Here is a 24,886-nt window from a genome sequence, read left to right as displayed (position 1 = left end):
GGGGTGGATGCATGACGTTACAACGCATGCTTTTCCCACGCATGCTGTTACATCGCAGTTTTTACAACGCAAACCTTTACAACGCATAGCGCTTTGGGGTGCTGGATAATGAATAGTTTAATTTACTATTCCAACTCCAGTCCCCTTGGACACTAGGGAAGGGGTTGGATAGAAAACTAAATCTATTCCCTATCCTAGAGCACCCCCCAGCGCAATGCGTTGTAATAGTTTTCGTTGTAAAACCTGCGTTGTAAAAGCACTGCGTTGTAAAAGTTTCGTTGTAAAGGATGTTTCCCAATGGGGATTTATAAAAAAAACAATGGTAAAGATTGTATGTGGGTTGGGACTGTGTTATAGTTGACTTGTGTTTGCAATAGCCATTTCACCATAAGGGGGCGTCTAAAATTTATGATTATGCAATCACCTAGAATATTCTTTTCAGAAGACCCCACGCAGCCTACACGTCCCACCATTAAGATATCATTTGCGTACTCCATCCCTAAGCCTTTGTATTTTGTAAGCCAATCACTGCTCTTATTTCTAAGTTGTTCCCAAGATTCTGATTGATCTCTCTTCAAGGGAGGGACGCCAGCTAGGATTACAACGTAAGGACTGGCTTCTGGAGGTAAGTTAAGAACATCTTTGGCCACAATGGGAATATCTTTTGGGGCAGTTCTTTCACCTATGGGCACACAAACAGGCACACAAACAGGTAATGCGGAAGAAGCTGACACCGGAATCTGTGGCTGACTGTTACTATTAATGCCTGACCCATCACCGACTGTTACTGCATTTGGAGTGGACATCATGGTTGGGCTAGATTTCGGGGGGTGACAATCCTTTAGATTGCTGCCCTTTACACAAGCAGCATTAACAATTGGGGCTGTACATATACCACTCGCCTGTGATATGCCCTGGTCGGATACTCCTGTCTGATTATTGCCCCCCACGATTTTTTTAGCAATAGTAACATTACTTCTGTTAATGTCTGGTTTTTTAACCAAATTTCCAATCTGTCCAGCCGTTTGAACAAAGCATTAAATTGTTTATCAATTAATGTTTTTAATCGGTCATAAACAGAGTCCGTTATGGAATCAATTGGAAAGCCCCCCGGCCTGCCATGTATGTAATCATATGGTCAGTTTGTGTATGGGCTGAATTGATACCATCTGCAACTGTCAAATCCACGGTATTATTCGATGTTAACTCCATTGTGCCCAATGTATTAGCAGTTGGTCCTTGCTTCCACATACTTTGCGGGGTAGGTTGTGTTTTTGAGCGAGCCGGCTGTTTCCTTTTACAAGTGGTAGGTTTGGTTACTCCTCTCTTCCTCTTGCCCCCCGCTGTTGTTGTAGCCCTGGACAAGTCCCCACTATTGGCATCGGTATTGGCCCCCAGTTGGCACGCTATGTTAACTGTATCAGCATCAGTAGTTTCAGTAATTTCAGGCTCAATCTCAGGGCCCCTGGAAAACATATCTCGCTGGCTAAGGGTGGTAATCAAAACTTCTGGGGACAGTGGGAAAGGGATAGATGTATTGGTCTGTTCTACTTCGCCCAATGAATGCCGATTGGGTGCAGGTAGGCTCATAGAAAGTCTTCTTTCAGTTAGCTCGATCTCAGTTGTGACCATATTAACTGCTTCAATGATGGGCACAGTTGGAGGCTTGGTACCAGTTAATACTGTACTTTCCCCATGGTATTACGATGACACTCACCTTCTGATAGGGTTTAGAGGGATGGCCCAGCTCAGCCTCATCCTGCCCCGGATGGCCACAGACGGCCCGCCCTTTGCCTGGGCCTAGCCTGGCGCCGCCCGCACGCGTCCCGCGGGACGGGAGGCGTTCCGCTGTAAAGTAGCACCTCTGGACGCAGGCTGTCGCAGCACCTGGGGGATGGAGTTCACTGCTGTTTCCCTCACAGCGCTTGTGAGTCGGGAGTTAGCTCCGCCGCCATTGCCCTCACGGCCGGAGTTTCCGCAAGTGCTTTTCGCTGGCTCTCTGCCCCCTGGAGCGCTCGGCGCTCCGGGGTAAAGTAGCGCCTCCGGGCGCAGGCTGTCGCGTCACCGGTGCGCCGGTGTTTGCTGGGGCACCTGGGAGATGGAGTTCACTGCCGTTTCCCTCACGGCGCTTGTGAGTCGGGAGTTAGCTCCGCCACCGTTGCCCTCACGGCCGGAGCTCCCGCAAGTGCTTTTCGCTGGCTCTCTGCCCCCCCAGGTTATTGGGAGATGACAAGGCCATCCCACATGTCAACATGAAGCACATCGGTTCAACAAATGATCAGGCCAATACTACTTTATGTAATGGATTTCTCCCAATGTCTTACAAACGAGTCAAACACAGCAGGGATAGTTCACAATGTTAACCTCAACCCATTTGTCCCTCCCAGGCCTGAATCCACTGTGTACCAAATGATGTAGATGTACATACCACACTTACAACAATACCAGTCTACTCTATGTCTGAACAGGTCAATCAGGCACAACATCTGACCAGAATGAAGACATCACCCAGACTCATCCTCCACCCCGGATCAAGCCTCCAGTGATGTATAATCACCTGGACACATGCACGTAGAGTACCAACCTGGCACATCTGGTCAGCCTGAGGAGATGGCAAAGGTGAGTCTCACTGTGCCTACAACCACACCTCTCAACCCAGCTGCAACATCTCTGCTGGCCTCTGCCCCATCAACTGGTGTACCTAGCATGGGCAGCAACAGATCCTTCATCCCAGTCCCACTTCCAGAGGTGAGGATCGACAACACTCTCACTGAGGATGAAGGAGCCTTGAGAGTGGGTAGGCTGTCCCAAGGACACAGGCCAGTGGGGGCAGGGGTAGGTTGGAGGGTAACTGTGGGCCTGCAAAGTGAAGCCACTGGTGCCACTGACACCAAGACCAAAATTGCTTGAGTCCTAGGAACCTGTGTGGATTACCTAGGAGTGATAGGCCAGGTACTTGTGTAACTCCTGGAGAGGAAGCAGTTGCAGAGGTTCATAGACCAGAGGCATAACACCGACAGTGACAAAATGTGCCAGCTCAAAGGGGTGCTGAGGGACATTAACGCCACACCCTGAAGGGGTTTTCCCTTGCCACTTACCCCTTCTACAGCTGCAGCAGCAACAGGAAGGGATAGCATGTCAAATGATGACTCCTTAGACATCCCTGACCCTGCAGCAGCAGACTCCCCCCTTTGTGGGCCAGGACATCCAAGAAAAAATCCAGTCAACAATGTGCAACTGAGTATCGCAACCATGTCACCCCAACAGAGACATACAGGTGTACAGTCTCAGGACATCTTTATTCCATAGTTCCAACCTTTAGGCTGACACAATGTCAAAAACAGAGCTAATTAATACTAAGCCTTGGTGGTAAACTCCGCTTCACTCGCAGAGTTTGTGGAATTCGGGCACCCCGTGCTCCAAGGAGGAGTGTAGAATCCATGAATTCCGCCATTTGGGTGCAAAGCAGAGGTTTTTTTCCATACACACGCTTGAGTTTCCTTTTGGCTAGCAACCGTGAATGTCAAGAGTCTCAGACCACTTGCTGCTAGCGAGCTCCCGTGAGACTTCACGCTAATTCACACGGCTTCTGGCCATGCCGGCACAAATGGAATGGTCGATCGGCTTTACTGCTTGAGAATGCAGCTGAGAGGCATTTGGAGGGGATTTTTAAAAACTTTGTTTTTTCAAACCAGAAGGATGCACTCCAGAGATTCCAACTTCCCTGTTCCTCTCCAGCAGGCTCCTCCCAATGCTTCGTCCCTCTCCTAGTCACTTTTCATTGGGGTTTCGAGCTGGAAAGATCACTCTCCTTGTCTTCTGCATATATTCCTTTGGAGTTAAGGACCTAGGGCCAGATGCACGACGTCAATTTGCATGCGGAAACTCGTTTACGAACCCGTTTGCGTATACATAATGACTGTTGGCCATATACAATTTCTAAATAGCGACTCACAATTTATTTGCAACTTGTTATTTTGGTATTGCGAGTCACAATTAGGAAGGGGTTTTCCCTTCTAATGGCGTCGCATAGCCTTTTCTTCATATTAGTCACCCCTATTGTAGGCCCAAGGGCAGGGTGCACTGGAGGTAAAAGGTAGGACATGCCCTGGTGTGTGTGGTATGCCCTAATAGTGAATTACAGCCATTTTCATTTTTAAAAATTGCAAGGCTACCTGTTCCCCATAGGCCAGAAGGGCAATTTGATTATAACATCTTATAATCCTAACTGACTCAGGGAACTAGGTAGTGAAGTTGGTTTTAAAATTCTGTGTTTGAAAATACAATTTTTAGAAAGTAGGTATTTTCTTGCCTATCTATCCAAGCCTGCCTCTGCTAGGTTGTGTATTCCTTGTCTGGAGTTTGAGGGACAGGGGCTGGGGGATTCCAGGAGACAGGGTGAGTCAGCACAGGGCTGAATAGAACTATCTGCATGTAGATGGGTGGGAGGAGTTGCACCTGGGACCTGAATATGGCTGTGCCTGCCATCCACAATGCTGGCTACACCTCCGGTGGTGCGTCTGATGTCCCTGGCCCACACTGTCAAAGGAAAAAAGGAGTCTTGTCAACAAAGTGCTACATGACTGCCCATAACTGGTTTGGACTAGGCACAGACACTCTCTGCCTTAATGGACAAATGATTTTGGTATATGAAAGGGGGGACCCAGACCCCGGTACTTTAGATCACTTTTGGGAAACAAGAAGAACCTTTGCTGAGGAGAGGAAACAGAGAAACTGAGGGGGAGACTATCCCTAGACTGAGTGCTGTTTGGGGGATTGGCCTGTAGTGGTTGCCTGACTGCCAAAGAAAGGGGAAAGGACTTTGTGCTACTTTAAAATCAACTTGTAAAGGATCTCCAAGGGCTTGAGATAGAGCATTCCTCCTGATGAAGTTTCAGGGGCAACATACTCCACCAACCAGCTCCCCTGCCTTCCCTTGCAGGGAATTGAAGGGCCTTCTGAGAGACTGTGTGTTGCTGGGAGCTGGAAGCGTGACTCAAGATGAAGAAGCGTGTCGCAGCCGCAACCGTTGTCATTGCATCACCGGAGAAGAGTGTCGCCGTCGCAGCAGACGGCCTCGCATCACTGGAGAAGCGTGCCGTAACTGCCGCTGTCGCCATCCCATCACCTGAAGCGCCTGGCATCTCCTGAGAAGAGTGTCGCTGTCGCAGCAGATGCCATTGCATCACTGGAGAAGTGTGTCGCAGGGCCTGTCATGGCTCAGAAGAATCATTGAGTTTCTACACGCCCGACGGGCGTGCACGCAGCATGCCGCATCAAGAAGAAGATGCCATTTTGTTTCATTGCACCGGATCTTCATCGCATCACGACGCTGCTGGTCGCATTGCCACGGAAGCGCAGTAAGAAACCGAGGCATCACCTCCCCACGTGGAGAAGAACCCCTACACAGCAGTAGGGACCTGATGCATCACCGTTCTTGCGTGTAAGGAACCAACGCATCACCATCCCTGCAACACTTTCGTTGTATAGCGTTATGCATCCAATGGTACATTGAACTCACAATGTCGCATTTTACATCTAAAGAGAACTAAGCTATTTCTACAATTTTTAAAGTACAGTGTTGTGGATTGTTGTTGTTAGTGGTCTTGTGTTAAGCCTATATAAAAATACTTATTTTTATACTACAACTTGTGTGGTGTCTATCTGTAGTGTTGTCACTGGGTTACTGTATGTGTTCACAAATGCTTTACACACTGCTTCTGAGATAAGCCTGTCTGCTCATGCCAAGCTACCAAGGGGGTGAGCAGGGGTTATTTTAAGAGTGTACACCCTTACCCTGGCTAGACGCAAGGGTCCCTACTTGGTCAAAGGTACCTACCTCTGCCAACATTTATACCCCAAAATCTAACAGTCCCGTTTTCTGTTACGGTGGCGCCCTAAGTAAGGAATACTCAACCAATCAGAACACAACATGCACACTACACACAGTGATCACGCACTCCCCATTTTGAACATCTGGACATGTACCAAATGACCCCACAATGTGTCCCCACAAGGTCAAGACCCACCTGCACTTCTTATCAAATGACCAGATTTTTGGCCGTATGACTGGTCCCAGATTCCCTTCTTCAGGTATTGTATAAAATGACGGCTGAAACCGATGTGCTTTGAGACAGAAGTCAGACCTAGACTCTGCTGCCTGTAATTAAACCAACTGTTCTTGTTTTGCCAAATGCCTCTTGGATTTAATTTTTAAGGTAAATTCACATTTGTGCAAGACCCTAGTAAATGGTACCCCTGGTACCTAGGGCATGGATACTAAAGAGGGTCCTGAAGGGTTGCAGCATGTATTATGCCACCCTAAGGGACCCCTCACCATACTCATACAAACTGCCTTTGCAGGCTGCATGACATGGTGCAGACAAAAGTGAAGACAAGACTAGGCACACTTCCTGTGTACCATGCCTACAGACACTGCATGCAATATATGTAAGTAATACCAACAGCAGGGCTTACAACCTAAGGCAGGATGCATTACAGTACATGTGTGGAGAGGCACAGACAGCGATGTCCGGTTTAAAGAAGCTGCTGTCCTCCGGATCCACCAAGCAGTAGCTGCCCACTATAAGGTCATATTCATGTTTCTGCCAAGACTAAAGAGGCCAGGACCTTCATGAGGCTTCCTTCACCAATACCCATGGTACAGAAACCTTGTTGCAATCAAAGCTTGTTGAAATTCCAGCCAAGGTTCCAACTACATCATCTATGACTAGCTAACGAAGGACATCAGCTACACAGAGCCAGCACCAAGAGTGTCCCAGCTATCCTGATGTTGTCCCCCTTACAGGGCATGACCAACAACAGTGAGCACCTCGAAGCACAAGAGCCAGCCAGCCACTAACGCTCTGCACCCGGGCCTAAGGAAACCAACTTCTCCCCATGCTCCCAGGGCCCTCACAACTGAGCCCTGCTTAGGGAGCTCCCAGACTTGTACCCAAGTCCCCTTTGCAACCTATTTCAAGTGGCCCCCTCCTTGCTCCCTCTGCATCCAGCTTCATCAAGGCAGATAAGATCGATCTGCTAGTGAACCTTTGGTCCTTGTCCCATTACCACCTGAAGGCTGAAAGGGGTCCCACAGTAAAGTATTGCAAGTATATGTATACAGTGAATGTTCTTTCTTCCGTATTAAAGCATTCAGCTTAAAAGCACACTGTTGTAAAAAGTCTAACACTCATTTCTGATAAGCCAACCACACCACCCTATATAGAGCACATGCAGGATTGCTAGAACAAGTCCCTGTTCAATCATAAGGTATTTCTGGATTTTTTACAGAGCATACTTTTTTTTGATTTACTATGTAAAGAGGCATCTTCATACATTGGTGGCAGCAGTGGAATACAAAACTTGACATTTGCTGTTAATGGGTGATTCTACTAAGGAATCCAAATTGTCTTAAGGTAAGAAAATATTTGTTCTCAAACTTTTTTTTCTAAATGGTTTGAAAATAATTGTTAGGGCCTTGTGTTATGCCCCCAGTCCAAAATGTTTAGAATTTAAAAAGCATACTAATAGTTAGGTTCAAAAGACAATTTCAGAATTTCTGTCATTTTTCTAAAAATGTCCCAGCTTTAGTGAACAATAAGCTCTATAGAAGACATGGCGCAGGAGTTCAACCTGGCCCCTTACCGGCTGCTTAACTATAAGCAATTAAGAACCTTCAGAGAAAGTTTTAAGTTAGAACTGGCTGACACCCTACCTCTACATCGCTTCAGAAGCTTTTGAGAGAGTATGAGTTGGTCCATCCAAGGGATGACACCACTCCTTCTGAGGGTCAGGGTGGAGATGGTGAGAGTGGAGATGAGCTTGACCCTACTCCACTAGAAAGGAAAGATGTGGTCCCTCTACCCAAACACAGAGTAAATGTGCCCAGAGTGCCTTCTTCTACTGACGATGGGTAAGGCCACTCAGGGTATAATGAAGGGCTCACTGAAGATGAGTTTCTTCTTGAAAGAGTAGAGCTTGGGACTCAGCACTGAAGACGAAAGGATTAAGTTCAGGGAGCCAGATCTGGGTAGATGTTATAGACTTTTCAGTCAAAACACTAGGTGGCTGGTTGAAAGGTAACCAGGTGCAAGACTATGATGAGCTTTATAATTTTACTATGAAAGAGCATCTATCAAGTAACTGTATTTCCGCAAAATTGCATAAGTATTTGGTAGACCTAGGTCAAACCTCTCCCCAAGAATTGGGAAAGACGGCTGATCATTGGGTCAAGACTAGGGTGTCCAAAACAGACAGATTTCAGTGGGTTAGAGTGGAAGCACTGAGGGATGCGGGTGCAAGTGTCATCATGGTGACTGAGAAACTGACATCCTCAGAGCAGTACTTGACTGGAAAAACCTAATCATCAATGCTGATAATCAAACGAAGGTCCATCCTATGGCAATTGTGTCCTTAGAATGGAAAGGGGTTAGTGGCCAAAAGAAGGTGATCGTTTGCTCTGTAGCCTGTCTGCTAGGAAATGATCTGGAGTCTTCAGCTTGGGCTGAGGTACAACTTATCTCCCATACAGCTATGCTAGGAATACCTGAATTGGTGTGTGAGAAAACCAGAGCACAAAGCAAAGCCCAGGGTGAAAAAGAGAAGTTGGAGGATGAAATAATGGCCCAATCTTCCAAGAGAAAAGGCAAGAAGTCTCAGAAACCAACTTCAAAAGACCTGTCAGCCCCAGAGAGAATGAGTGCCAGGAACTTGGGCCTTATGCGGCAAAGCTCTTAGGCCCAGGGGGGCCCTCTAGGAAACATCTGTGCCAGGGGCAGAGGACCTGTCCCACTCTAGAGAGCCCGAAACAGCAAACTGCTGACCAGGAAAAGGGAGATGTCAGTGGTTCCCCCAGAACCTATTGGGAGGAGGTACTCCTGTACACTGAAGGCAGCAACCCCAAACCTTGAGCCACATGAAGAGTGGTAGTGCATCAATAGTGCAGAGAGTTCTTACTCTCTTTAGCTCATGACATGCACTTAGCTGGGCATCTTGGCTAGACCAAAACTTGGAGTAGGTTAGTTATCTACTCCTACAGGCCAGGCATGTCCCAGAAGGTGAAGCGGTTTTGTAACTCCTGTGTTACCTGTCAAGCCAGTGGCAAGACAGGTATACCCCCAAAAGCCTCCTTAATTCCATTTTAAGTGGTTAGGGTTCCCTTTGAAAGGGTAGGTGTTGATGTTGTTGCCCCCCTTGACCTTCCAACTGCAACAGTGAACAGATTTATACTGATCGTAGTAGATCATGCCACAGACACCCTGAAGATATTCCACTTAGGACTGGCAGTGCTCCTGCAGTTGCTAGGGCCCTCTTGAGTATCTTTACAAGAGTAGGTTTTGCTAAGGAGGAGGTATCAGGCAGAGGTATTAACTTCATATCTGGTTACCTAAAGGCCATGTAAAATGAGTGTGGTGTGATGTACAAATTCACTACCCTATATCATCCACAAACCAACAGTTTAGCAGAGAGATTAAAAAAAGTCATGACTTTATCACGGGGCTCTCTAAAAAACTCCAAAGGAGATGGGATGTCCTTTTGCCAGGCTTGCTTTTTGCCTACAGAGTAGTACCACAGAAGTGAGTCAGCTTTGGTCCCTTTCAACTTCTTTTTAATCATTCTTTGAGGGGATCATTATGTGTAGTAAAGGATGGCTGGGAAAGACCTCTCAAAGAGCCTAAGCTAGATATTGTGGACTATGTACTTAGCCTCCATTCAAGGATGGCTGAGTATATGGTCAAAGCATCCAAAAAACGTGAGGCCAGTCAAGAGCTCCAGAAGCTCTGGTATGGCCAAAAGGCTGCACTGGTGAAGTTCCAACAAGAGTACAAGGTGTGGGTTTTAGAGCCTGAGGCTTCCAGTGCATTTTAGGACATATGGAGGGTATACACCCGTTACAACACATTTTTTACAACGCACTACCATTACAACGGAACTTTTACAACGCAAATACTATTACAACGCATTTATTTACAACGCATATTTTTACAACGCAGGTACCTTTACAACGCATACCATTACAACGTAAGTATTGGTAAGTATATAATTATATTTAAAATGTTATATGTTAGGTTTTTTTTAAAGGGGTATTTTTAGGGTTCAGGGTCAGTTTTGGGTTTTTGGGTAAAGGGGTATTTTTAGGGTTCAGGGTCAGTTTTGGGTTTTTGGGTAAAGGGGTATTTTTAGGGTTCAGGGTTAGTTTTGGGTTTTTGGGTAAAGGGGTATTTTTAGGGTTCAGGGTCAGTTTTGGGTTTTTGGGTAAAGGGGTATTTTTAGGGTTCATGGTCAGTTTTGGGTTTTTGGGTAAAGGGGTATTTTTAGGGTTCAGGGTCAGTTTTGGGTTTTTGGGTAAAGGGGTATTTTTAGGGTTCAGGGTCAGTTTTGGGTTTTTGGGTAAAGGGGTATTTTTAGGGTTCAGGGTCAGTTTTGGGTTTTTGGGTAAAGGGGTATTTTTAGGGTTCAGGGTCAGTTTTGGGTTTTTGGGTAAAGGGGTATTTTTAGGGTTCAGGGTCAGTTTTGGGTTTTTGGGTAAAGGGGTATTTTTAGGGTTTAGGGTCAGTTTTCAGTTTTTGGGTAAAGGGGTATTTTTTGGGTTCAGGGTTAGTTTTGGGTTTTTGGGTAAAGGGGTATTTTTAGGGTTCAGGGTCAGTTTTCTGTTTTTGGGTAAAGGGGTATTTTTAGGGTTCAGGGTCAGTTTTGGTTTTTTGGGTAAAGGGGTATTTTTAGGGTTCAGGGTCAGTTTTCAGTTTTTGGGTAAAGGGGTATTTTTAGGGTTTAGGGTCAGTTTTCAGTTTTTGGGTAAAGGGGTATTTTTTGGGTCCAGGGTCAGTTTTGGGTTTTTGGGGTACAGGGGTACAGGGTAAAAATAAAATAAAATTAAATTTAAATTAAATTAATTAAATTAAATTAAATTAAATTAAATACAATTACATTAAATTATATTAATTTTAAATAATTTACAATTAAAAAAATTATATATACTTACCAAATACTTACGTTGTAATGGTATGCGTTGTAAAGGTACCTGCGTTGTAAAAAAATGCGTTGTAAATACATGCGTTGTAATAGTATTTGCGTTGTAAAAGTCTCGTTGTAACGGTATGCGTTGTAAAAGTATGCGTTTTAACGTCATACATCCAGAGTGCATGGCTACCAACCGATCCAGCATCTCTGCACCCAGACTCACCAGGGCAGATAAGACCAATCTGCTGGTGGAACTTTGGTTCTGGTCCCTCTACCACCTCACGACAGAAAGGGGTCCCACAGAAAAGTTTTGCAAGTATATGTATGCAGTGAATGTTCTTTCTCTCATAGGAAAGCATTACGCGTAAAAACGCACTGTTGGTTACATTGCTAAAATTGTAAAAAGTATATTTGCGAAAAAGAACTTAACTCTTTACGAAGTTCTTGGTTTTAAAATACATATAAAAATACCTGTTTAATTTTCTAAATTGGTGTGAACCTCCTTTTTGAGTGTGTGCATCATTTATTTACTCTGTGTGCGGAACAAATGTCTAACACTCCTCTCTGATAGGCTTAAGGCTGATCCACTACACTACCGTAGATAGAGCACCTTGGGATTGCTAGAGCAAGTCTCTCTCCACTCATAAGGTATACCTGGACTCTTTACACAGCATAACTCTTTTTGGTATAGTATATAAGGAGGCAGCTTCCTACAAACGCTAGTCCACGTTCCCAGCTGGAGTGCAGGAAAGATCATCCAATTGGGCCATTTTCAGAGCTTTTACACTCTGTTAAACATAAATGATGAGCGTAGGTGGATGCATTCAAATTATTTTAAAGCTTGAAAGGTCATCCAACCTTTAGTTATGTATCTTGGGGAAATGGCTTCAAGCAGTTTCCCACCCAATGTTTGCTAACCATCGAAAGCTCACCACCTCAGAGATGGAGATTCTTAAATATGACAGCTGGATAGATCATCACCCTTGAACCATTTGGCCTCAAAAACTGGGTCCACCCAGCACTGTTCTCAGCTGATACTGAGAAAATCAAGGGTGATCATGGACTTAAAATTATCCCTTACACCATAAGTGAATTAAGTGGTCAAAAGAATCTTTGACAGGATGACATATATCCAAAGAATGTTCCCATCCCTGGTAGTAGCACGAAAGGTGTAAGCTATGACTGACCTAATATTCACCCATCTCAACTACACCAAGGAACTCTCTATTTAGGAGCAATCCTATCAGTAATATAGGGACTGCAGAGAATTAAAAACTCTGCCACATCACAGCTCCTCAGCCTACCATTGCGGGCCCACTTCAACCTGGCCTTTTTCCATACAGCAGTTAGCAGTAGGTAGAAGGATCACCTTCAATGCAACATGTACATATCAATCCATGGGACTGTACCCGACAATTCTGTTTAATTTTATGAAAGTTTAGTGGAAGAAACCCATCGATTTTGACAGCCATTTACCAAATTATTATTTTTTTCTTTCAAAAACAAACTCCTAAAACATGAGTTTCTTCTTAAAATTAGTGACCCCCCAAACAATGGGAGCTTTGTCCCAGAACGTGGGGGTCATTAAAGTTTGTTTTCCTGTTTACGCGATCCTGTTATTTTCTGGTGGTGACAGACAGAAAAACAAGCATTTGCAATGCAATCAGTCTTGCCTCTGGGACGCTATATGTATTTAGCTATGCAGCAAATTATCCTGGGTGCTGAAAGGTCTACTGTTCTTCAACATGGAGGGAAAGTAAGCACCAAACTGAGAAACACGTGAGATATGGGAACACATGGAGAGAAATACTGTCTACGCTCTGTTTTAATATAAAATCAGCCCCTTCGGTGGTCATATCACTGAAAATACAAGATTTGAATAAAATATTATTGTCTATGGGTGCTCGTTGAATACAAGTTTTTACGGCCTGGAATCTATGGAATGCTAAAGGTATTCTGGTATTTTACTGACCTCTGCTGGTTGTTTTCTATCAAAAGAGTTAAATAGAGGCAGTTGCCAGTCAAATTAAAAAAGAAAGTCCCTAAGTAGAAAGCAAGTCCTAGGGCGGATCTGCAAATCCCACAAAGTACATAAAACAAATCAAGTGCGGTCTAGGCTCGACCTAAAAAACACCCACCCTAAACATTGAAGGCAATGTTGTCCTTCCTTCAGTGGTCACTACTATGTTAGGATGTCGGAAGAAGTATTCTACTAATTGAGCGAACAGGGGCTCCATTAACCGAATACTTTATGCGTGCCCGTCTCCAAATAAGGGGGGTAGACTGATGGTTTGGTGGGCTTAATACTGTGTTGCGTTTACAAAAGTGTACTTGCTTGCCAAACTCTAAATCAGGCTCTTGGGTCCTCCCATTACAAACGAATGACTTTGATTCTTACAAGTTGGTAAGTTGATATGTGCAACTGCGACTCCTTTCACAATCTCCACGATGTTTAGAGCATTTCTTCGAATCTCAGACACTTCATCCAACATCTTCTGCATAGGACAAATTGTATCGAAAATCCAGCCAACCACAAACCTCCAGAGTGACACCCATGAATAGATGAGAAGCAGACGTGTGTACCAATATGCAAATGCTCGAATACAACATTATACAATGTTCAGTTATGCCCTTTGTGATTAACAGAGTCACATTCCTTCATTAATCAGTCATGGACTCCTTGTTACCATATTTCTTGGATGAGACATTATTTACTTACTTGAATCCTAAAAACATAGTCTGCATCCAGATGTAGGAGAATACAAGCATCACAATCATGGTTGGAAATGCAAATCCGAACCAGGAGGCAAAGTTAATGACATTGTTATTGTCCGGGAACAGCCTGCATGAAAAAACATAAAACAATTATATCAAGAATCTGTCACACCACAGATATATCTTGAATTGCTATCTGAATAAGCCTTTAGATTTCACTGCACTGGCAGGGTGAGAGGATTGCTCCATCAATCTGTGACGCCATGATTCAAGTTCTTATCTTATGCACAGCATTAGTACAGGGGCGTAGCTAGAGCTTGTGGCGCCCGGGGCTATCCCTCAGATTGCCGCCCCTGGGGAGGGGGCTGGGGAAAAAGGACCGAGAGTCACGAAGTATCACCGCTAATAGTTACCTCGATCATGCAAGTTACATGCACATACATGACACAGTCCAAGGCTACACAGTTAAATACACCGGTGACCGGCAGTACAAAGGAGAACACACAGACTGCCACCATACTAACACTTACGTTTGTGACATTTAATTGCAGCTCTCTCCAGCACCTGCACCGCCACATATTCAGTGCAATTCTTAAATCAAATATTGTAGCGTGAAGAACAAACTGACGACTTAATGTTCACTATAAGACAACACATCTTTGCAAACATGGATTTGTATGACTTAGATGCATTTCTCAGAATATGTATCTACAAAATGCAAAATGCTCTGACATCATCCTGAACATTTCTTTGTAAACATGTATGTTTATTATTTGGAATCATTTCTCACATTTTTTTGTAAAAAAATAACTGTAGAGTACTTTAACGTCGTCTGTGTGTGATATAAATTTTCAAATAAAGAAATAAAAACGTAGAAATTACCAGCATTTGCAGGGTTCTATACTTTATGGAATGTTCTCCGACACCCCACTGTACAACCGGCGGCCATGTCTACGTTTCTGAAGTTGCAGAGCAATGCCTGCAATGTTCAGCTCATGGTTTGTGCACGTGGAGTGGCGCAGCTGGCACCGGAAGTACAGGTAACAACTGCAGGCCGGACATAATGTGAAGTGGGCCCCTAAGCACATCGAGGCCTAGTTGTTGAAGAGGCCTTAACATAACACAACTAGTGCAGTGACTTTAGGAGAAAAAAAAACATTAAAATGTGTCTTAAAATGGTCTGTTGCAAATTTGGAAAAATATGTAATGGATGGTATTAGTTTGTTGACAGACATTTTAAAGAAGTGTGGTATCTCTGACCACTTTACTAACTTCTCCAGGTTAAATGATTTCGGTTATACAAAAGCTATCAACCATAATGCTGGTCAGTAATCCAAATATAAAGCCCCACAGACAAGTATCCCAAGTTTAGGTTTGGTTTCTCAGGTGGAAAAAATTAGAACCAAATTGTTTGGACTTCTTAGGAGCTTATCTAGGACTATCTTTTATAGACATTAGAGGCACCGGTTAGTGAATGTATCAAGAGAACATTTATGATTGATGAAACACACGCATTTTGCTAGTTGGTGGCTCATGAGTAACAGTGGAGGTAATTTGGCTAATACAGAGTCATACTGAAAAAATATGTTATGGAACTGCATGGCTTATGTTCATGCAGCTCTGAACAAATAGTTATCTAAAGATGCAAACACGAATTTTGAGTTTGAAGCCACTTGAGGTGCGGAGCTTAAAACTAGATTCGGGCGGCATTAATAACATCTTACCCATTATCCTTTTGGGCTGAAGCCCTGTATCTGGTAATTATGTATGCATTAAAATGGAAAATGTCGTACTTTTCGATTGGGTAGATAATGATTAAAATAATGTTCTACATTCAGAACACGCATTGGCAATGCCGATGCATCTGGTTTGGCACGTGCTTGTAGTATGCCAAAGTGCCACAAAGTGGCGCTATTACTCCATGTAGAAGAGGAGCTACATTATGCAGCACCTTTACGAGATTTTAATGTGAAATCAAAAGTCTGTAGCCAAACGCTAAAAAACACACAGGGGCAAGTCTCATGACATAAAATTTCATTTTATTCCTTGTTGTGGAAACAGAAGGGATGCATTTTGCTAAACACATATTGGACCTACCGCAGGAATGCTGGATCAAAATGGCACTTTATTCTGACACCTTATTCTGGAACCAAACTAGCTTCAGTCCAGGCAAAGAAGCTCTCGACAATATCAATCATAACACTAATTGCTCCAAACGTTTTATAGTGAGAAAGCGGGGAAGATTTACGGCTGCTCCTGCTCCTGTCTATTATGGTACAGACTGTATAGAGGTGGGCGCGCCAACAAATTAGCGGGGAGAGCCAGCCAAAGGTCTGAATGGGATTTTAGAGCCCATGAACGAGCAGAGACCTGAAAATATCAGCTATGTAAATCACACAAGAAACCACGTAAAATAAGATACACTCATCAAAATAAAAAAAAGCGAATATCTTTACCAGGTGGAAGCTTTACCATTAAGAGCACATATTATAGCACTGCACAGAGAAGTACTTATTAACAGTGATAGTTTTGTACAACTGGAAGTCTGAAACACACATTTTAAAGTGTTATTATATGTGATAATGAAGAAAAAAGAGTTTTGGTGAAATAAAATATTTGCTAAGATCACATTTTATGCGGGGAAGCCGCGATTTATCCAGGTTTTATTTTGTGCAAATTAACCAGCAAATGGATACCTATTTGTCTTTCCTTATGTTAAGGCTTTGTTATTCCCCCCTAGTGCATTTTTCTGTAGTTTGTAAAAATAGCGCAAACTTGACCCAAAGGCCAACCACTTTACAGGAGCACCAGTTAAATTACATAAGGTCACATGCATTGTTTATATGCATGGGTTGATTATGTGATTTTGCTCAGAATCACAGTATGCTGAGCTGATGCAAAGACTTGAACCTGGTTCCTGATTTCTACAGTCGGCAGCTCTGACTTTACTCCACATCATAGGTGGAGGGAGGGAGGCAGGCCGATACCACATACAAGCTGGGCTAATTATTACCTCGAGGTTTCAACAGGACATTAAGCTGAGCCAGAGTCAGGCTTCCGGCTTGAGTCTGGCTGGGGCTTTCAGAGGCATGCGCACCTTTAGCTAATAGACAGTATTTTTGGAAAAAGTTAACATTGCTGAATATTGATTCCAATTTATAGTTTTTAATAATAACTACACTAACCCGCTTATGAGTTCAGCTCATCAAAAACGCTGGCCTGTCGCAAAAAAGAAAAAATAGCTTAAAATGGCCTGCAGCAAGACTTTATACTTATCACAAGTCTCCACAAAAGATCGCTTCTGTATTTAGGTCTCACCTACAGACAGCTTTAGCTGTTCATTTTGGAACGCCTGTAGTATGCAATGCAATATACAAAATTAGCTTATGACCAGCCCCTTGCTCAAAATCAGTAATTTTACTCCCTGTCCTCATGCATATTCCATCCCTGGAGCTTAGCCTCTTTATATCAGTTCTCATTGGAAGACTTGTATTTGTGTTGACTAATTTGTAGGTCTGTGTTGGACTTGTCCCTTTTTGGCCTCTGCACACTTTAGCACTGTGGCCCAGTGTAAAGTGCGCGTGGTGAGATTGGCCTGCCGTCCCATAGGAATGCATCGGGGATATGTGTGTCCATGGTAATTCCTGGTATGAGAGGAGTGCAGGGGTTAGTTTAGTATGTATGAACTCGTGAGGATAAATGCAGCGCAATGGTGTGCACAGATTTATGGTGACTGGTGGAGAAATGGCACTTTTAGCAGTTGGCATCTCTGTGTACTGTGTGTCTGCCTGCCTGATGTGAATTGCATGTCTGGCTTATGATTGACAGGAGCTGAGAGGTTTGGGTGGCTCCAGGAGCCATGGGAAGTCTGCCCAGTGGTGAATAGAGAGATCTGCATGCAGATGGGAGGGAGGAGTTGCACCTGGGACCTGAATAGGGCTGTGCCTTCCCTCCACAATGCTGACTCCGCCCCCTGTGGTGCGACTAATCACTGAGCCCCCACCTGACAGAGGAGAGAGGAGCTGAGCAAAACAAAGTGCTCCAAAGCTCCCCTAAACCAGTTCTGACTGGTATCCCCAAGCCTGTGCTGTGACACAATGGCATTTCTTAATATAAATATAGGGGCTGTGACCCCATGAAGTTGTTCAGTTCTTGTTTGCTGTTCCTGCTGGGGCGTGCTGCTGGGGGGGGGCTACCATGAGGGCTTGCCTCCCTGGGCCCTGCATTGCCCCATGATCTCTAGAGGAACTTTTTGCTTGGGCTTCTAGCGCCTTGCGAGTGCTTTATTTCAACTTATCCCAAGGAGAAAGAGCAAGGAGAGCGTGGGCTTCCCAGCGCAGCGCTGCAGCCCTTAGAGAGGGAATCCACATTGTAGGGATTCACCCGTGATACAGGCATCATTGTGGGTGCCCACGCCACGTTTGGATTTTTAATAGCCTGTCTGATGATAGCGGGTTTTTGCGGGTATTGTTCCTAAAGCGGGTGCCTACCACGCAGATGTGCGCATTAGAACGGGAGCCTACCCCGTATTACCGCACTGCAGAGATCGGTGGAGAAAGTCAGGCACCTGGGCCTGAGACGGGGGTAGGGCCTCACCCAAGATACCCGGAAGCAGGGAGTCCGGTGGGAGCCCACCCCGCCTTCCTGGATGCCCTGGGGGAGCGGCCGGAAAAGGAAAGTGGTGACGGAAGGAGAACGGGAGCCCACCCCGCCTCTGCAAGAAACTGCCATAGCCTTGCAGGCTCCAGATGAAGTCCCAGTGCTCAGATAGGGGACCAGGCGAAGCGAAGGAGAAGACCCGGGTCCCAGGAGGGGGCCCGAGTGAAGCTGAGGGAAGCTGCGGGAAGACGGGTACCCACCCCGCCTGCATGGAGGCTGCTGGATTGGAAGGCGGGGTTCTCGTGAAGAGAGAGAACCCCTCGTGTTGCTGCCCACCATAGGCTACTGTTAAAATCTAGATTGCGGCGTAAACATTATCGGTGCCATCTTGTCCCTTTTCAGGCTCATATGTGCGCGTAAGTAGCAGCCATTTTGAATGCCATGGCCTCTCTGCCCACTGCCGATAGCCAGCGCGTCTCTCTCTCTCCCTCTCTGACCTCGCAAGCATCCCCCGCGCACTGACAGCCCCCGCTCTCACATGCTTGGGCCATACACGACCCCTTCAGCGCGACCCTGCCTCGGAGCCACATCCCATACCCGGCTAACACCTCCCTCCGTCCCTTTCATGATCACACATCCTTTGATAAACCCCCTTCCTCTGTGCCCGATTGTCCAGCCCGATCCCAGGCCATCACCTGGCCCTGCGGATGCAGTTTATTGCCCCATACAGTAGGAAGCTGTCCCTCTTCAAAGGATCTATGACTGATCAAAGCCCCCACCCCATGAGATCTGATCAACCGCACACATTCCGGGAATCGGCGGAATATCCAGCTGCGCGACAATCATCACCTACTGAGATCGGGGTGGGGACTTCTACTGTAAATGTGTGTGGGAACGGGCTTGAAGCGGGGATTCCGAGGATGTCTTTCCGTACTTCAAAGTATTGACAAGAACGTGTTTCATACAATAAAACCATAAACCTGTGTATAAGAGGCCAGGCCTCAGAGATGCGGTTAGAGCACCACGAGAAGATACCCTGTTGTCTGATTTGATGTGTTCTGCTCCGTCGGAATAAACTTCTGTTTCCTGCCTTCCAGTCTCCAGCGCCTGCCTCTTTGTTTGATAATTTCGAGTGGTATGAGGGCGACTAACGCCGGGCAATACTTAAAAGTTATCGGTTGAAATCTGCCTACCCTTTTACAATTGGCGTCCCAAACGTGGGGCCCATCAGCGACACGTGGATCCAGTGGGAGAGGTCCTGACGACAGAGTGAACAACTGCAACGATCGGTAGTGCACCTGCCTGATAGACCCTCGTCTGGCAGCCGATCATCCGAACTTCACCGGTTCCGAGCAGACCTCTCTCGAGTGATCTACGGTCCTGACTGGGAACGAGAAACTGTCCATGCGGTCCGGGTAAGGTCGTGTAACACAACAAATTGCGAAACGATTGTTTGATTGTTTGAAAATACTAGTATTGCTCATTGATTGTTTTTGAGATATTCTCTGCCTGCAAACGGGGAAGAATAGAAATATTCTCTCTTCCTTTGCAGATAGTGAAGGATAGGTAGTGCGGACCTTTGTCCCCCTTTGTAATCTGTAGCGCCTATTTTTCTCCCCACTGATTGATTGATTGTCCAAACATTGATTGTTCGAAGTTGGTTCTTTTTGAGATATTCTCTGTTTGCAAATAACGTAGAATAGAAATATTCTGTCTAGTCGTTGCAAGTAGTGAAAGGATAGGTAGTGCAGACCTTTGTCCCCCTTTGTAATCTGTCATGCCTATCTTCTCCCCACTGATTGGTAGTTGGTTCAGCCCGGACCGCTTATTAGAGATGAACCATCCAGCTCCACTGGAAGGCACCCCTAATAAGGACATGTTCACTAAATATGGACTAGTCGCCATAGCCTATAGTAAGCTATGGCATAAATATACAAGAAAGGATCAGGAAAGTCAGTGGCCACTGATAGGATCCTTTGATGACGATAAAATAAACGTGCTGGAAACAGCCCTTCGTAACAATAAGACAACGCCCACTATGCTTGATAGTCTCGGCATGTGGCGCAAAGAAGCAGAGCAACGAAAAAAGAGAAACGAAGTTAGATTAGTGAAAGAGCTACGAAAAGCAGCTCACCTAGCTGCTAAAAAGTTAGAGGAAGAGATAAAGGAGAGAGAGGCCCAACAGAAGCAAGAGTCCGAAACATCGGGCCAGTGTCCCGTTAGAACACCCTCTACGCTCTACCCTGAGTTACCCTCGAAACAACGAGCGAACGATGATTTATTACTAGGTTCCCCCAATCATCTACATCTCCCCTTCATACGCCCCTTCCCAACCCTTAATACAACACCCGCAGCCCCCAAGTACAGGTGAGAATAGTACCAGGACCTCGGTCCTCACGGCCTCCGCGCGGCCGAGCCCCTTGTACTCAACGCAGCGCAAGCAGTAACACTAGATGACCCTGAAGCTAGAAGTAAAGATTCCACTAGAATGAACCGATTAAGCAAAGATGAACGAGTAGGGATCGATAAGATAGTGAAGACACTGGTGGAACGAAAAGAGAGTGAAGAATACGTAACGGATATGTACAATTCGTATGCCAATAGCCACAGACGACACTTTGTTGTGCGATTTTGTTATCACACCATCAATACCTATGTGGATCGATATCAAGACAAAGGTCCTGAGAGCCTAACGACTCTGTATAGGAAAGTTGACATTGGGGATGAAGGCGAGCGTGATGTGACGGACCTCTTCACGCGTACGCTTGAAGTTTTCCACCACCTCACTGAACAGAGGCCAGAAACTAACGCTACGACTCCTGTAGCGACCGAACCCCGAACAGAAAAAACTGACACAATGATGCCTATAAAGGAGGCCGCTCCCTACTGGGTTCCCCCACGAGGACAAGGAACGCATGATGACATTAACCACCAAGATGCGAGAGGGAGAGTAGTTTATAACTGGGTCTACCAACCATGGGATCGGCAAGACATCCTGACTTTCCGAAAATCCTTGCCTGATTTACGAAAGAACCTCACTGCCTTTTATACTGAATTAGGCACAGCCTTGGGTTCGACGATTATGACCCTAGCGGACATCGATTTGTTTTTCGGGCAATGTCTGCCAGCTGATGTGTGGAAGCAAATCCGGAAAGTCGACCACCTTGAGCTGTTCGGACATACCTGGTCACAACTCGATGGCATAGATAGACAACGAGAGCCTGGACAGAAACCTTTAAAATCCATTTTAGACCTCCCAGACAAGATCGTCCAGAAATTGAAAACCCTGATCCCAGAAAAGAAGGTGGACTGGTCGATAGTAACGGCCTGCCACCAGAAACCCCAGGAAGACGTATCAGAATACTTCTCCCGGTTTGAGACGGTGTTCTCCGATTACAGTGGCCAGGACATGACCACTGCAACCGGACATCATCTGTTTGTCCAGAATTATGTCAAAGGTCTATTGCAGGAAGTCTCGCAGAAACTACAGACTAGCGAGAGTAGTTGGGCGGCCTCCAAACCTGCGGCTATCCTTCAGATGGCCCAGTAGTATGAACATCAAAAGAATGAGAACGATAGGGCGACTGAGAAAAAGAAAAAGGACCTAAAAGAAAGGGTGATGATCGCACAGTCGCAAGGGGTGACAATAGGAAGGGAACAGTACAAAGGTAGTTACCAATAGAATGCTCCTAGAAATCCACCCCCTAGAGGCCGTACATCCGCACCCTACGCTGGACGTAAAGACATCGATGAGAACCAGTGTGCGTTTTGCAAAAGATTTGGTCATTGGAAGTCCCAGTGCCCGGTTCTGCAAGAAGCAAACAAAAATAGAGACACAAGAGACGTAGCGGGTGGGCCAAGAAATAGAGGACAGGGACGAGGGTACACGAACGACACCAACAACGACAGGCCAAGCAGACCGAACACGTTTGACAGTCCCCGACAGAACCAGTACCAACAGTCCGACTGCGACGACACCCACGACTTCGCATAGGACTGCCAAGGGCAAGGGAGGGATCCAGTCGAGCTCCATGTTGACCAGCAAGGTCCTTATGTCACCGCTAAGGTCCTGGGTACGAAGTCTCCATTTTTTGGTAGACACTGGCACAACACGTAGCGCGTTATCTAAATGACTGATTCCAAGGGCACACTTGTCTGGCTCACATGTGACATCAATAGGTTTTGATGGAACGCCCTCCACTAATCCCTTGTCCACACTGATCTCCTTTGACTTGGAAAATAACACCACTGACACAACGTTTTTGCTCTCATCCAACACCCCCGATTCCATTATGGGACTTGACTTATTGAAACATTTCCGAGCTACTATTAGGTGTTCACAAGACGGGGTTCGAGTCATTCTGTACGACAACCCGACTCTGCTCAGACCTTGTCCCACTCGACGCATGTTTTCCATCTCTGATGCTGACTTGTCCCTACTCGACACTCTACCTCTATACCTATGGGCCAAAACTGACTCGGACGTAGGACGCATGATGATTGACCCTGTGCATATAACTGTTCGGCAGGACGCAGTGCTCCCAAAACTTCCACAATATCGGATATCGCCCGAGGGCGAGAAGGCATTGGTAAAGATCATCCAGTCCCTGATAGATGCAGGAGTGGCAGAGGAAGTAGTTAGCAATGTTTGCAACAGCCCTATCCTACCCATTGTAAAGAAGCAGGGTGAGGGAGATGAGAAAGCGTACCGCTTCATCATCGACCTACGAGAGGTTAACAAAGTAGTTGTACCTCAGTACCCCATAGTCTCAGACATCACCACCATTCTGACTCTGATTCCTTCCACTGCCACCACCTTCACTGTAATCGACCTCAAGAACGCATTCTTCTCCATCCCCATCCACCCAGACAGCCGCTACCTTTTCGGCTTCACCTTAAAAGCCCGCTCATATAGATTTTGTAGAGCACCCCAAGGCTACACTGATAGTCCCAGCATCTATAGCCAGGCCCTCAAGAGGCAGCTGGGCGCAGTCCAGTTACCGGATGGAGTGGTGTTGATACAGTACGTCGATGATATCCTTTTAGCGGCCGACACCACTCCACTTGCAGTCACAGCCACCATCCAACTACTGCACTTCCTCGCGGAAAATGGCCACAAGGTCTCCAAGAAGAAGTTGCAATTCTGCCAACCCCAGGTCACTTACCTAGGCCATCTCTTGTCCAAAGATGGGAGGAAACTTACACCCGATCGAATACAGACCATCCTAGAAACCCCTGTCCCTAAGACCCAGAAACAAGTCCGCTCCCTGGTAGGCCTCACCTCCTTCTGTCGACAGGGGTTGCCAAAGTTCAGCCTCATTGTGAAACCTCTACTTTCCCTGCTGGCTAAAGATGTACCCTTCCCGCTCCCTTGGACCCCTGAATGCCAATCCTCCTTCAAAGAACTACGAGACGCCCTTTGTTCTGCACCAGTCCTAGGTACCCCTGATTACACAAAGCCCTTCTCCCTCTATACTCACGAAAGGGAGGGGTGCGCTTTGTCTGTCCTGACTCAGTCCATTGGCCCCAAGCAACACCCATGTGCCTACTTCTCTGCCACTCTTGACCCCGTAGCCAGAGCTTTGCCTGCCTGCCTTCGAGCTGTAGCTGCCGTTGCTATCTCTATCCGACAGAGTGAGGGGATCGTGCTCTCGAACTCCCTTACGGTGTTAGTGCCCCTTGAGGTCGACACCCTCCTAAACCAGACTAAGACGCAGCATCTGACTAGCGCACGACTGACTGGGTATGAACTGACTCTGCTTGTACCCCACATCACGCTGAAAAGATGCACCACGCTGAATCCAGCCACGCTGTTGCCCCTACCTGAGAACGACCCCAATGTGTCCCCTTTACATGGCTGTGTGACCCTCACGGACGAACAGACTAGGAGTAGGGTTGACCTCCAAGACACTGCTTTTCCAGATCCTGACGGAGAGCTATGGGTGGATGGTTCTTGTATCAAACTCCCCGATGGCACCACCTCAGCTGCTTATTCAGTTACCACAGCCAGAACCGTAGTTGAGACCGCCCGCATCACACAACGATCTGCACATGCAGCGGAACTGATTGCCCTCACACGAGCGTGTATCCTAGCAGCAGGGACGACAGCAAATATTTACACAGACAGCCAGTATGCCTTCGGGGTGGTTCATCATTTCGGGCTCTTGTGGAAGTAGAGGGGATTCCTGACCTCACACGGCACACCCATCCTACACGGAGATCTAGTCTTCGCTCTGACTGAAGCGGTGCTCCTTCCCAAGCAACTTGCTGTAATCAAATGCCAGGCACACAAAAAGGTGACGGACATCATTGGGAAGGGGAATGCACTGGCCGACATCACTGCCCGGACCACAGCCGAGAATAGGACAACGACAGGCATGTATGTGACCAGGTCACAAACAGAAAAATGGAAGGACGCTAGGGAAACTATTAGGGACATCCAGATGGCTAGCTCACCACACGAACTGACTGAATGGGCACGGGTGGGACTGAAAGACGATGAAGGCTGCTGGCGGACAAAAGACACGAACAAATGGTTGCTACCCAACTCATACCTGATCCCCATACTGACCATGGCACACTCCCCTGGACACATAGGATCTGCCCCTAT

The 24,886-nt window shown here is 46.2% G+C and overlaps 1 protein-coding gene across 1 annotated transcript in view; it reads right to left on the bottom strand.

Annotated features, from left to right (window-relative positions):
* LOC144824555 (Na(+)/citrate cotransporter-like) overlaps nucleotides 1-24,886 on the bottom strand; it is a 740,241-nt gene that overhangs the window by 615,139 nt on the left and 100,216 nt on the right. The window contains exon 2 of the mRNA XM_078683616.1: nucleotides 13,682-13,804. Coding sequence (XP_078539742.1) covers nucleotides 13,682-13,740 — 59 coding nt within the window. The 5' untranslated portion in view covers nucleotides 13,741-13,804. The remainder of the gene's footprint in view (nucleotides 1-13,681; nucleotides 13,805-24,886) is intronic.

Source organism: Lissotriton helveticus, chromosome 3_1 (genome assembly GCF_964261635.1).
Source record: "Lissotriton helveticus chromosome 3_1, aLisHel1.1, whole genome shotgun sequence".
Taxonomy (NCBI): domain Eukaryota; kingdom Metazoa; phylum Chordata; class Amphibia; order Caudata; family Salamandridae; genus Lissotriton; species Lissotriton helveticus.
This window is presented reverse-complemented; position numbering and strand designations above follow the sequence as displayed.